The 14,490-nt window shown below is 44.8% G+C and overlaps 1 protein-coding gene across 2 annotated transcripts in view; it reads left to right on the top strand.

Annotated features, from left to right (window-relative positions):
* The window catches only part of KPNA6 (karyopherin subunit alpha 6), a 39,673-nt gene extending 27,036 nt beyond the window's left edge, over positions 1-12,637 (top strand). For both annotated transcript variants that reach the window (XM_010976086.3, XM_031464617.2), the window contains exons 6-14: positions 388-519; positions 1,713-1,801; positions 2,731-2,830; positions 3,142-3,305; positions 3,486-3,564; positions 5,167-5,292; positions 5,643-5,770; positions 6,755-6,933; positions 7,517-12,637. In XM_010976086.3, the coding sequence (XP_010974388.1) occupies positions 388-519; positions 1,713-1,801; positions 2,731-2,830; positions 3,142-3,305; positions 3,486-3,564; positions 5,167-5,292; positions 5,643-5,770; positions 6,755-6,933; positions 7,517-7,704 (1,185 nt within the window). In that variant the 3' untranslated portion in view covers positions 7,705-12,637. The remainder of the gene's footprint in view (positions 1-387; positions 520-1,712; positions 1,802-2,730; positions 2,831-3,141; positions 3,306-3,485; positions 3,565-5,166; positions 5,293-5,642; positions 5,771-6,754; positions 6,934-7,516) is intronic.
* The last annotated feature ends 1,853 nt before the right edge of the window (positions 12,638-14,490 follow it).

Here is a 14,490-nt window from a genome sequence, read left to right as displayed (position 1 = left end):
ATGAGTCAATCTATTGGAACTTAATAGAAAGTTAGCTGAAAGGAACTTTGAGAGACCCATCTCAGTCTTACCCTGGTTTCAGAAATGAAGAAAGTGAAGTTCAGGAGACAAAAAAGTGACTCGCCCAAGGACTTGTGGGTGCTGTGGTAGTGCAGGACTAGACCTGAGACCACGGGAGCCCAGCTTCGTCTTCCCATTGTGTTACGTCACTGCCAGTACCACTTCCTGTCATTTAAAGGGGGGAAAGGAAAAGGCTTATGTTTTGTTTGTGTTTGTTTGTTTGTTTTCCCAGTCAGGGGCAGGAGGCTCACTGCTCCGAGCCACCTGGTAGGTATGGCTGCCCTGTATGGAATGACCTCTCAATTATGGCTTTAATTGTACTTTCAGTTTGAAGCTGCCTGGGCTCTAACGAACATTGCCTCTGGAACCTCTCAGCAGACCAAAATTGTCATTGAAGCAGGGGCTGTCCCCATTTTTATAGAGCTGCTTAACTCGGACTTTGAGGATGTACAAGAACAGGTAATGCTCAAATTTAGCTTAATTCTTTTTGTTACCTGCGGTGTAATAAAAAGTGTATTTTATCTTTATCCCCAGTTCTGGCAAAGAGGTCCTAAAAACCTTGGCATTTTCTGAGTGATAGAAGTGTCTTTTGTTATTCCCAAAGAGCCCCTTTGGAACACACCTGAGTCTCGGCTAATGAGGTGACTCAGAATGGAGTCCCTAGACAGCTTCAGGATAGGAGGGCTGGTCATCAGAAATACCAGACAGGGCATTGGAGGATGGGAACTCTCAGCCCCGCCCCATCTGACTTCCCCACCTCATCTTCCCCAGGGAAGTTAGAGGGGGTGATTTGGTTGTTAAAAAAAATCTTAAGCAGTGGGATTCAGAGAATTTGTGGGTTGGTGAACACATCAGTGTGCTGGGAAGGTGCCGTGGGTGGAGAGGGCCTGGAAGTTTTGTGCGACCCCCCACTCCTCACCCCATACCTTGCCCTGTGCATCTCTTCCGTTTAGCTCTTTCTGAGTTACATCTATTACAGTAAACTGGCTAACATAAGTAAAGTGTTTTCCTGAGTTCTGTGAATTATTCTAGTGAATTATTGAACCTTAGGAGGAGATGGTGGAACTTCTGAATTCATAGTCAGTCAGAAGTACGGGTGGCACTTGGGAATTGCAACTGGTGTCTAAAGTGAGGGCAGTCTCGTGGGACTGAGCCCTTAACCTGTGAGATCTGCACTAACTCCAGGTTAGTGTCAGAGAATTGATTGCTGATGTGGAAAAAAAAATCCACACATTTGTCATCAGAGGTGGTATTGGGGAAAAGACTGCGGTACCCATTTCTCAGCATCTACAGATCATAAAGACTTCTGTTTCTTCCACTGGAGTTTCACTGGTTGAATAGAAGTGGAGTGGTACTAGAGTTTTTTCCTCTGTGGAGGTTGGTCCTATGAGGCTACAGGAATGCAGTTTTCCCATCATTTTCTTGTTTTCTGAATAGAGATAAGGAAGTCTTAGTTTGGCCTCTCTGGCTGCAGTACAGTGTCAGCCTGTCTTTCTCACTGAACCAGGAACTCTCAGGAAAAGTCCTCATATAGCAGGTGTTCAATGAGGATGTCAACAAGGTTTAGTGTGTTTCAGGCCTTGATAGGTTGTTCGTCCGGGTTACTGATGGGTGTCACTCTGTGGATGACAGTTCCACCATTTCTTTTTTAGGCAGTCTGGGCACTGGGAAATATAGCTGGAGACAGCTCCGTTTGCCGAGATTATGTCTTGAACTGTTCCATCCTTAATCCTTTGTTAACGTGAGTAATTATTATCGTCTGCACCTGGGGCATCTGTCTATAGGGCAGCTATGTGGCAGATCTTTGAAGGGGGACAGCTTACCTTAAGATATGAGTAAATACAAAAATGCTAGAAGTGCATTCTGATTGCCAGAGTAATAGATAGGTATCTTTTGAGAGTAAGAAGATTGTGCTACTGATCTGTTCCAAAGAGGATCCTGTGCTTCCTCACTTCATAGCACTGTCGAATCTCACCTTCCTCATACCTGCCTTATTGTTGAGCCAGGGGAGAGAGGCAGGACCAGCACATCTGGGAAATCCCAGCCTTCTCTATGGAATGCACTGATTTGCTGTGGGTTTATGCATAGGTACGCTAGAGAACTCTGTTGTAAACCACAGATATAAGACCTCATGCAGGGTTATGTGGCTGCTCCCATCCTTTCCTCCCATACACTTAAAGCAGAGCTACATCCAAACCAAAACAGAGGGGTGAGCTCTTCTTCAGAGACCACAATCTCATAGGCTACTACTATAAATCTTTCTTGGGCCTGTTGCAGAAAAACATTCCATACCACAAAGCTAAAGCCCTCACACTAAACCAGCTTTTATTTACAAAAGAACGATACTCCTTGTTTAGAACTTGTGGCCACAGTTTGGGGCACAGTATGTCCTCATAAACGCTTGGCATGCTTACTCAAGGTCCAGCCCTCTGGCTGTCCTTGTAGTTACAGGCTTGACTGTTCGTGTCTGGTCCTAGTGCTCTGAAGATGTAAACTGGCCTCCTGAGCCGAACAGGCCCAATTAACTTAGGTCTGTGGGTAGGAAGAGAGAATCAGGCTGCTGGAGTCCTAGAGGTCTGATTGGATTTGCTTCTGAGGTTCATAGGAACAGCTCTATGCAAAGGGCATCATTGCTCAGGATCTGCCTTTGCTGTTTCCTGTTTCCTTCAGACTCCTTACCAAGTCCACACGGCTGACAATGACACGGAATGCAGTCTGGGCCCTGTCAAACCTCTGCCGAGGGAAAAACCCACCCCCAGAGTTTGCAAAGGTAAGAGAGCTTCTTACCAGTTCCTGAGTTATCAGCAGTTTTCTTCATATGGAGGATATGGGGGTTTTCAAGTCTTTGGGGAACCCCTTAGAGTCTCAATACATGGGAGACTGAAAGATGCAGTTGTCGGTGAATTAGGTAATCTCATGTGCAGGATGGCAAAGTGAAAATGTGGGCCTAATGGTTTAATGTCGTAGGAATCTCCAGGTTTTAGAATTGCTTGTAGAGGAGGGCTTGGCGATGTTAGGGTTAGTGGTAGAGCTGATGTAACCCTGTCTCCCTATGAGTCCTTCTCACTCTGCTTCCAACAGGTCTCCCCTTGTTTGCCTGTGCTGTCTCGCCTACTCTTCAGCAGCGACTCGGACTTGCTGGCAGATGCTTGCTGGGCCCTTTCTTATCTGTCTGATGGCCCCAACGAGAAGATCCAGGCAGTCATAGACTCTGGAGTCTGCCGGAGATTGGTAGAGCTTCTAATGTGAGTGATACCTGGTAGAAAGGGTACATATTCCCTAAGCTTCTCTAAGCTCAGAAATGCAGTCAGCAGTCTGCTGCCCTATCCAATGGTCTGGAGCCATGAGTGCTGCCAGCCTTGATGGTCAGCAGAGCTGAATGCCACATGCTGGCTCCCTACTGATCAGATCGCCCTCCTCTGTAGGCACAATGATAACAAAGTGGCTTCTCCTGCCCTGAGAGCTGTGGGTAACATCGTCACCGGGGATGACATCCAGACGCAGGTAAGGAGGAGGAAGAGAGCTGTCTATGAACAAAATCCTTCCCTGCCACAGACTTTGGTCCTGATGGGAGGCAACATGATCTAGGAGAGAAAGCATGAGCCTGAGTGAAAAATTCTAGCTGCCACTTTCTATTGATTGTGAGCAACTTGGTTGCTTTCATTTCTTCTGTAAATTGGAAGCAAGTCATCATCCATTGGGTGCTGCTGAAGGAAAACTAAATAGAATAACCTGACTTACTACTTGGGACATTGTAAAGTAATTATTATGGTATCTTTGAAATAAGCTATGAACCTCACCCCTACTTCCTAGACCTTCAGGATCCCATGGACACTACCTCATGTTAGTCTTGTGTTACTGACATCTCCAGTGAGGGCCCAGTATACGGTGTTTCTCTGTTCAAAGGCTAGAGATCTGAGCATTCTTTGGGTCTTGAGCAGCTTGCATAATTCTGTGGGATTCTTAACAAATTTCTTACAGGTGAGCAATCTCACAGAAGCCCACACTCATTTTCTAGGCCATTCTTGTGTGTGTGTATGTGTGCCTGTATGTACAAATATTCATAACATAAAATACACTGTTCTTAACCATTTTTAAGTATACAGTTTTGTGGCATGAAGTACATTCACATTGTTATTCTACCATCACCACCCTCCACCTCCACAACTTTTCCATCATTCCAAACTGAAACTCTGTACCCTTTAAATAATAACTTCTCATTTCCCCCTTCCCTCAGCCCCTGGTAACCACCATACTACTTTCTGTCTCTTAGGAGTTTGACTACTCTAGGTACCTCATGTAAGCAGAACCATATATATGTATCCTTTTGTGTCACTCATTTCACTTAGCATAATGTTTTCAAGGTTCATCCATATTATAGCATGTGTCACACCTACATTCCTTTCTATGGCTGAATAATATTCCATTGTACACATGCCACATTTGGTTTATCCATTCATCTGTTGATAGACACTTGGGTTGTTTTCACCTTTTGGCTAGTGTGGCTAGTGGTGCATTGAAAATTGGCATACAGGTATCTGTTTGAGTCCCTGCTTTCAGTTCTTTTAGGTACATACCCAGAAATGGAATTACTGCATCACATGATAATTTTATGTTTACAATTTTGAGGAACCACCATACTGTTTTACACACTGGCTGTGCTGTTTTACATTCCCACCAGCAATGTACATGGTTCCAATTTCTCCACATCCTTACCAACACTTGTATTGTCTAGGTTTGAGAGTAACCATCCTAGTAAGCATGAAGTCATATGTCACTAAGGTTTTGATTTGCATTTCCCTAATGATTAGTGATGTTTGGCATCTTTTCATGTGTTTATTGGCCATCTGTATATTTTCTTTGGAGAAATGTCTATTCAAGTCCTTTGCTCATTTTTAAATTGGGTTCAGTTTTTGTTGTTGTAAGAGTTCTTTTTAATATATTATGGATATTAATCTTTATCAGATATATGATTTGCATATACTTTCTCCCATCCTGTGGTTAGGTTATCTGTTCACTCTGTTGATGGTATGTTGTGCACAAAAGTTTTAATTTAGTCCAGTTTATCTGATTTTTCTTTTGTTGCCTATGCTTTTGGTGTTCTAGGTCATTCTTAACTGTTCTGCCCTCCCTTGCCTCCTCCACTTACTGAGCAGCTCTAAAGAGTCAATCCGAAAGGAAGCTTGCTGGACCATTTCAAATATCACTGCTGGCAACAGGGCTCAGATACAGGTAGAACAAGCAGGAGGGAATGAGGGGGTAGGGGTGGATTGGCAGGTAGAAAGACCTGGGAGCCTGAGACATTGTGGGATATTTGCTTCCAGAAGAAAGAATTTATTTCCCCTTAGAAATTGGGGTCAATGTATGTTATTGGTCAAAGAGTCTGTAGCAGAAGTCAGGTTCCTCTGTAGCCTCTTACCTGTATGGGAAGAACAAAGAAGGATTCCCAGAAAGGGAAAGATGTCTATATCTTAGCTGATTTGTGGTCTGGATTTTCTTATTCTTCTTGAAGTGACTTTCTTCCTTCTGCATGCCCCCTGTCTCTCCACACTCCCCTCTACCTCTCCCCGATTCTCTCTCAGGCTGTCATAGATGCAAATATCTTCCCTGTGTTGATCGAAATCCTTCAGAAAGCAGAGTTCCGTACAAGGAAAGAGGCAGCCTGGGCCATCACCAATGCCACATCAGGAGGAACCCCTGAGCAAATCAGGTATTACACTCCTTTCCCGTTGTCTTAAGTGATATTTATACCCTACCTCTTGGTTCATGGTATACATGTGATCTTCAAACTGCTTTTTATGGAATAGATCTGCCCTCTTCCGGCAGGGTTTAACTGGTTTAAGCTGCTAGAGTGTAGCGCTGGAATCTGAAACAGATTCCTATAAACCATGTACCTCTTCTCCCTCCTGGAGAATGGAACCTGACACAGACATCCATCTCTCCTCTGCCTCTTTCTACCCTCCAGAGAATTTAAATCTGTGTAATTCTTAGTTACCTATACAAATGAAGGAAAACCATGTTATGGCTCTATCAAAGCAGCTTCTTTGGGAAATCATTTTGATTCTTGGGAAAAGCAAATAGAAAGCAATTTTGTATATGTTTGCTCTCTGATTTTGGTTTCTATTATCAGCCTGAGTATGAGTGGTAAGATTTGGAAAAGTGTCTTGCCTTCAGCATGTAACTTAGGAAGCAGAGTATATTCAGTATATAAAGACCTTGGGAGAAAAGTGATAGCTTTTGAGTTAAGCTTTGGAGGATACAAGATCATAAAAGGAAAAAACATAGGTAAAGCACAAAAATCAAAGCCTGGAGACCTTTACATATTTGACTGGAATGTAGTGTTCTTAGAAGGGAATAACAGGAGGCGAAGCTAGAAAGGGAGGCGAGGAGCCAGATTGTATTGTCGTGGCTGTAGAGCTTGGACTGTGAAAATTTTAAGCAGGGAAATTATGTGTTCGGAGTAAGTAATATTGCAGCAAGGAGACATTAGACGAGGAGGAATCAGTGGCAGCCCTCTACATGGAAAGAAGCTAGACCAGTAACATGGAGAGTGTGGACACTGAAAGGATGGGTGTTTGTGAAGACTCAGAGTGGATTGCTGAGAGTACTGACGTGTATGAGGGAGACCCAGAGGCTCCACAGCACCTCCCTTGCCCTGCGTTAATTTAGAACTTGCCTTGTCTCTGCCTCCCAGGTACCTGGTCTCACTGGGCTGCATCAAACCCCTGTGCGACTTGCTGACTGTGATGGATTCAAAGATTGTGCAAGTGGCCCTCAATGGCCTGGAGAACATCCTTCGGCTTGGAGAGCAAGAGGGCAAGCGCAGTGGCTCAGGGGTCAATCCCTACTGTGGCCTCATTGAGGAAGCCTATGGTATGTGCCCTCTCCCCAACCTCTCTTCTGCCTCAGTTAGAGAGGTTCTAGGCTCAGAACCTGGAGACTGTAGGCCTCTGAAGTAGTATACATACATGAGGGTATGTGTTTTGAGGGGTCAGCATTGAATGAGAAATTTTATCCCACCAGTAACTTTTTCCCTCTGAGGGAAATTCTCTTTCTGATGGGTTCTACCCAGTAAGTAGGTTATGATACAGATGCAAAAATAAAGCTTCAGAATTGATCAGGAGCTGGAAGGCATGTTTTCAACTTTGTTTTTATAGCAAGTTCTGTTAAGAGTGCTGGAGTGACTCATCACTCGACTCCAAGAGATTGAGATTTGCCCAGGTCACACAGGTAGTTAAAAGCAGAATCAGGGCTAGAATCTCTGATTTGTAACTGACATTTTGGTCTTTTTCCTTTGGGATTATGTAGTTTCAAGTCAAAGAGAGATCTGATCATATTACTTGTGTTTATGAACACTAACATACTTCAGGAAAAGAAAAATAGATGAATGTTTCATAGACTCATGGAAAACCTCTCAGAGTTTACTCATCTCCCTCCTTCCTTCTTGTCACCATAGGCTTGGATAAAATTGAATTTCTCCAGAGCCACGAGAACCAGGAGATCTACCAGAAGGCCTTCGACCTCATTGAGCACTACTTTGGCGTAGAAGATGATGACAGCAGCCTGGCTCCCCAGGTGGATGAAACGCAACAGCAGTTCATCTTCCAACAGCCTGAGGCCCCCATGGAGGGCTTCCAGCTATAATGTCTGCCTCCGGGGAGGGGAGGGGATGGGAAGCACCACCAACCAGCGGAAAAGCAGCCCTCTGGTGGGCGGGATACCAGCCCCCCATCGTCAGCCACCACACACCTCTGCTGCCCTGGAAACTGTGCTCTTGCCCTGCTCCGCCCCCTTCCCTGGAGGGAGCACCCTCTGGACAGACAGAACCATCTGAGGCTCACATTTGGGTTTTGTGACGAGAAGGGGACGTGTTGGGTTTTTCTTCCTTACACTATATTTTGGCTGCACATAATGTCTTTAACCCAGGAGCCCAAGGGTAGACAAAGGAGGACTGAGGTAATCAATTTTGCACCTTTTTTATTTTATTTTTTTTCTTTAGTGGTGACTTCCTTCCTTTTATCTTCCTTCATCCTTCCCAGTCCTCTGCCGTGATCTGTGTAACTCTTATCTTGGGTACTTGAGCAGATGGAATATTCCAGAGATGGGGAGGGGGGTGGGAGGGGAGGGGAGAAATCCAAAACAAAGTGTTCTTGCTCTGACAGAATATTAATCTTGTATGCTTGGATTGAGTTATTTAATTTTTTCTTTTGCACATTTTTCTTGTATTAAGATTGCTCTTTCCAAGAGCCATGAGTTCCTGGTTTTAGGAATCCCAGCTGCCAGCATTGTCTGGATCTAGAGGCTAAGGGGGAGGTCACCATGAGACAAAGACCCCTCCCTCTCTCTGACCTCTTGCCCAGACCTCTTTAGTTTGGGAGCTCCCCTTCACTCTCCCTGGGCATGTACACCAGTGGGAGTGAGGGGGGAGGAGCACAGGCCTTCAGACGGGGCTTCCCATGTGTCGCTACTGATCCCGTGTGTCCTACCCACCTTCCAATGGTGCAACCCAACTTCATTTGTTTACTTGAAAATTCCCCTCAGAGTTGCATTGAACCTCTGAGGTAGCTGTATTTTCTCCTAAGCACGCGACAGGGGGCTGTGGTCCTTCCTTTCTCCTGAGGAGAAAGTTCTTGCTCTGGTGACCCATCTAAGTTGCAGAGGAGGTTGGAGTGAGAGTGTCATGTGTTGGGATAGCCACAGATCCCTGCCTTTGGCCTTTCTTCTTCTTCTTCTTCCTCTTCCATAGTTGGATCATGTATATTTTACTTCCAAAGGAGAGAATGTCAGAAAGTTCTGTATTTTTTTATATTCTATATATTAGGTAGATCAATCTTAATTGGTCTCAAGAGGAAGAACTGTCTCTGTAATTTCTGAGTAGGATACTGTGAGGAAGACCAAAAAGAGATGTAGAAGCTTCTTCGCTCAGGAAGCCTGACCTTGGTCCTTTTCCTCTGTGCTTGGGTTCTGGGTCACCACCTGGGGCCAGCCCTTAGCTCTGGAACCTTTGTAGCCAGTAATCCTGGTCTGATTGTCCCAGTACCTGAAGGGAGCAAAGGACGGCCCCAGGGCCTGATGAAGTCTACCACTGAGTCCTTGCTGCTGAGCATCCTGATTGCATCAGGGAATCCAGAAAGCAGTCTGCCTCCTCAGATTCTGTCTCAGAGGACCCTTGTCCGCGTAAGTTTCACAGATGGCTGCTCCTCCTGTTACCACAGAAATTCAGCAGCCTCAGGACTTCTGTGAGAGGGATTGATATCTTCCCTGATTGGGATCCTTGCACATGATTTGGGTTTTGCTCTTCCTGTGACAATTGTAATCCTGATGCCTTTTCTTTTCCCTTTGAGTAGAGCTACTGCAGTGCCTCGGTGGCTTGCCTGTATGCATCAGTGGATCACACATGATAGTAAAGCCCAGTTGTTGGGGGTGGGGTGGAAGAAGTTGTTGGCCAAGTGTGGAGCTAGTGGTGGAGCTGAAGGCATAATCTGCCCTGCCCCTGCTTCCCCACAGAGGTCAGTCAGAGATGCCCTGTTCCAAGCTATATTTCCCTTCCCCAGAAGCAATGCCATTCTTTCTCCCGTTCCTACACATCCCCCCTCTGGCTCAGGTGAAATTCATGCCACTCTGCTTACAGATAAAAAGTTCAAGTGCTTTTGGCCATTGATCCTGAATTTGCCCCAAGTGTTGAGATCCAACTCCAGAGCCATTTTCTGAGAAAGGTGGTTGGAACTAGTGGTTACAACTGAAAAGTCTCACCACTGCTGTACCACCTGAGTCAAATGTTACTTTTTGGCTTCGGCATGATGACTACCAACCCCCAGTCTCCCAGGTAGGCAAGGGGCAGGACCCTTTTCACTTGGCCTGCTGACTCCATTACAAAGTTATTTTCTTACAGTTAAAAGGAAATCCACCCACCCCACCCCTTGTCCTTGTCCAAAGAGCAGAACATTTAGTAAGATCTATTTTGTACATCTCAAGCAATAGTTAAGTCCCTGCCTTCCCCAACTGTTCCTCCAAAATTTACTTTCACTTCAGATCTGGGCCGGGTACCAGATGGGAGACTTTTTTGACCACCTGGCTACTGCGTAAAGCCTGTTATCTACAAGGATTCCAAAGGCTGAAGTCTCCCAAGGTGCAACGTGAGGACAAATTTCTCATCAAATAAACGTGATCTCTAGGAGCTTTACTTTGTTAGTGTCCTCCTCAGATCATGTTTTCTCATCTTCCCCTGACCCCCTTTCAGTCAACAGATGAAGTTCTTCCAGCCCATAGAGGCAATAACATCATCTTTTGTCTCCTCTCCTTTGGCCATCTTAGGAAGCAAAAATATTATTTCTTTTTTTAGCCCAGGCATGAGAGCCATTCTTCATGGGCAGCCCCCATCTGGACTCCAGACCCTGGCCGAGGTGAGGTCAGAGGCGTTCTGGCAGATTTCTGAATGGATGTTAGAGGGATGGAGGGGCTCTCCAGCCTGCTGTAGGGAATAGCCTGGTAAGACATGTTTTGGGAATCTTAATATTTTGATGCATGGCTATTACGTCCGTTTTAAGATCTCTGGTATGTTGGAGATATTTAGGTGTGGATTAAGGGGTCAAGGAGTCTTTTTTTCAGCTAAAATTTTCAAGTAGTGTTTTGAACAGTGCCAGCTACTCTTTATTGCCAGTCCCTCAGGGCATCCCACCCTAAACCATCTTCTCTAGTACTAACTGTATCTCTGATCTTAGGAGCCTGCCTTCAGTTCTGAGCTATTGCCAGTGACTGACTGGCCTTGGTGTTGGCTGCAACCTTCTGGTAGAGAATCAAATGGGTTCCACTCTCAGCTGGCCGGCCAGGTTACTTGGGACAGTGGGTACAAATGACCCTTCGAAGAAACAGGTGTTGATGGCTTCAGCTTTCAGGGATCCTTTGTGTTCCCACTTACCTAGAACCCTTAGATCTACTTCTGTTCTCTTTTCCTTGGAAGCCTTTTCCAGGAGCCCTATTTTTTGGAGCTAAATTGCACAGATTATAGCTGCTACCATACTTAGTCAAGGAAGAGTGAAAGAAGGCTTCCAGGCAAACTTTCAGTTTCCCTCAAGCCAAACCAGTTTAAATTGAAAACTAGCAGAATGGACTGGATTTCCATTTTCTCACTGTCTACCTACCTTCCCACTACACTCTATAGAGTTACTCCTGTTTCTAGCAAACTAGAGGGGAAGAAGATGAATACCTAGCAATACTTCCCTCCTCTTTCCACATCTCTTCTCCCCAAGACTTATTCAGCCTGGTATCCAACATCTGTGATACTCCTCAGTAGATTTATCTTGTGGGCTCGGGTTCTGAATTCTTAGTTGAAGGCGAGGAGCCAGATTCACCAGGTACTTGCAGGCACTACAGCGACCCATTGGGAGAACAGGCTGGCTGGGGTCCTCAGGAATGTGCGCCTGTCTGCCTCCCTGGCAGGCCAGGGAAGGGTACCAGGCTCAGTGCAGTGAACCATAGGCAATGCTCACAACCAGGAGCAACATCTAGGTAAGACTAGCCTGGAAATAAGTGCATGTGAGACTGAGAAATAGCTCAGAGTAGGTTTCTTCCACAGCCGTTTCAGGATTGTATATTCTAGACCAGTCTTGTCCAATATTTTTTTTCTGTCTTTTGTATTTTTTGTTAAGCCAATAAGCTGAGAATTTGGCCCTGTGGGGATCCATATGGTAGGCAATAGCTGCTCTCTGGCCAAGGCCTTCATAAATGATGCAGTCATCCTATTGTCTGTTCCCTAGCCCCATGCCCAGATTAGGACCATGGTAAGGGAAGAATCTGAGGTCAGTACCAACTCAGTCTGTGAATTAAAGCTGTTAGTTTTCCTCTGAGAGGGCATTCTCCATCAGGCCTGGGCTATGTGCAGAATCAAAACTGGGTGTGAATGAGAAGAAGAACCATTAAATTTGGGGCCCAGAACACTCCAGGAGAAAGGTTTGAGTAGTGCGTCATGAAGGTCTTCAATGGGTCTGGGCCCACCTCACTGCTTCTGGGCCAGCCTGACTGCTGATGTCCACATCAGCACATACCTGAACCCCTCTGCTAAACCTAGTCCTGCTCCCCTACGTAGGTCATATGTCCAGCCCCTGGGTTTGGGAAGAGACAACTCTGCCATGACGAGAACCCTCAGGCCTTGGAGCTGGGTATTGGCTCTTCTAGCTAGCTTTTGTGGGAATTGCCTTTGAGCCTCTAAAGAAGCAAAGCAGAGCCACCCAAGACAGAAGAGATGTCCCTCAAAAACAGCTTGGGTTCCCAGCTACAGACCCTAGGAAGGTGAAACAAACCTTTTTCCTCACTGGTTTTTCTTTCCAAATTTATTTGCTTTTAAGAACTATAAACTCTGGCTATTGTTTTCCATGTTCTCAGGGCCCCTGGGTAGACAGACAAAGTTTGATGATTTCAGAGCAGATATAGGCCAAGAAACCATGGCATTGAGTGTGCTGAGTCCAGACAAACGATATTTATATACACATCCAAATTTGAAGAGACGATGTATTTCTTTAGGTTTCAAACACTGTAATAGATACAAAGCAAAAATAAAAACCTGTTGCAAAGTTCTAAATCTTCTTCTTTGGAATGATCCTAGACTGGATTTTTTGGAAGTCAGTGGAGAGAAGATGTTTAAATTTGCTGCCTACCAGTGGAATTAAGAATTGCAACAGCCTGCTTCTGCCATAAGGAATTTTTTAAATCAGCTGTATTGAAATATAATGGACATACAGTAAATGGTACATACTTAAACAATTTGTTAAGTGTTGACAATATGCACCCATGAAACCATCACCACAATCAAGATAGGTGAACATCCATCACCTCTAGTAGAAGTTTCCACGTGCCCCTTTGGAATCCTTCCTGCTTGCCTAACCCCCAAGCAACCACTGGTCAGAGTTCTGTCACTATGGTTTTGTTTGCATTTTCTAGAGTTTCTCTAAAGGATTTTTGCATCATTTCATCACTCCACAGCCCTTTGAGCCCATCAAGGTCATTTAGTTCACAAACTACTCTCTTTGGTTTAGATCAATTCCTAAAGCAAGGATTATAGACTAGCAGCCAAAAAGTTGATAACAACCCAAAAGGAGGGTGTTGATTGGCCAATAGTATGTTTTGAGTTTTAATTCATCACCAAAGAAAGATGTACCTATCTATCTTTTAAAATATCAGGCACCACTGAGCCTGAGTTTCTGCTTGAAAACAATCTGTAAGAACTCTATTACCAGTCACCACCATTCCCAGTGGGCTCCCTGATGGGCTGTGACAGGTGCTAACATTGTTGCTATCTTCTCTTACAGCAAAGGAGAAAGTAACTTTTTAACCCATGTTTCTATCAGATTTTCTTACTGCTTGCCTGCCTGTTCTACTCATTACCCAGCAGGCCCCCGTAGGCCACCCTCGACCCTTCCCACTGCACTCCATACCCCATGCATACCTTGTTCTTGCTCATTAATGTTCTTTACTTCTGTTGAGAACACCCTCTTCCTATGGAAATCCATCAAGGCTTGATATTGATATGTTACCTCCTCAAGAGATTTCCAACAGCTTTTCTGCAAATAGGGCCTTAGTTTTGAGAGACCTGGATTCCAAAACTTTCTGAGCTTGTGTTCCACCGTTATACTGTTACACCAGCTTTGCCTCTCAACGTTAGCTGGTAAACACTGCCTAAGGAGTGGAGAAAAGCACTGCCCTGAAGTCTCAACTGGGGGAAATGTTTAACATCTTACGAACTCTAAAACAACACCCAATTTGCACAATAGTTTAAAACATCTTCCCCCAAATAGATGCTAGGCTTTAGGACTAGAGAATTTAGCCAACAGTTCTTGCAATGTTCAGTGACTTGTAAGCAAATAATTTCAACATCTCATCACTAATGCTGTAATAGAACTCTATCCAGACTAGGGAGCAGAGACAGACTGCAGAGCACTGAAAAAAGCTCTGAAGTGACCTTTGAGCTGGGTGGGCCTCAAAAGATTTTGTTTTGCCAAGGAAGACATTTTGGAATGTGGAATAGCACCTGCAAAAACCTGGGAAATCCTGGAAATAGTAAAAGTATAGCTGAAACAAAAAAGGCAGAGAGGATGGGAGGACTGGCTGGAAATGGAAGCCAAACCATTTAGGCATTAAATTCCAGGCACATGGATTGTTGGTTTATATTCCATTACCTATAGACAAATGGATAAAGAACTGTGATCTCACATTTGGAGAAAAGCTTGGCTTTTTTTTTCCCTCTTTAGTCCCAGTGCAACTGGGACTTTGTAGAGGGTAGGCCAGCCAGAGAAAAGGCTCAGGAACCTGCTGAGGCCAGAATTCCCCTTGCAGGGCTTCCTCCAGCACCTTCCAAAGAAGGACTCAAACTGGTAATGGAAATGGAAAAATAACTCCTTTCACAAGTTACTTTGACTCATCCTCAGTGCAAGCGTG

Source organism: Camelus dromedarius, chromosome 14 (assembly GCF_036321535.1).
Source record: "Camelus dromedarius isolate mCamDro1 chromosome 14, mCamDro1.pat, whole genome shotgun sequence".
In the NCBI taxonomy this organism is placed as follows: Eukaryota; Metazoa; Chordata; class Mammalia; order Artiodactyla; family Camelidae; genus Camelus; species Camelus dromedarius.
The sequence above is the reverse complement of the archived record's forward strand: the minus strand, read 5'-3'. Positions and strand labels throughout refer to the sequence as shown.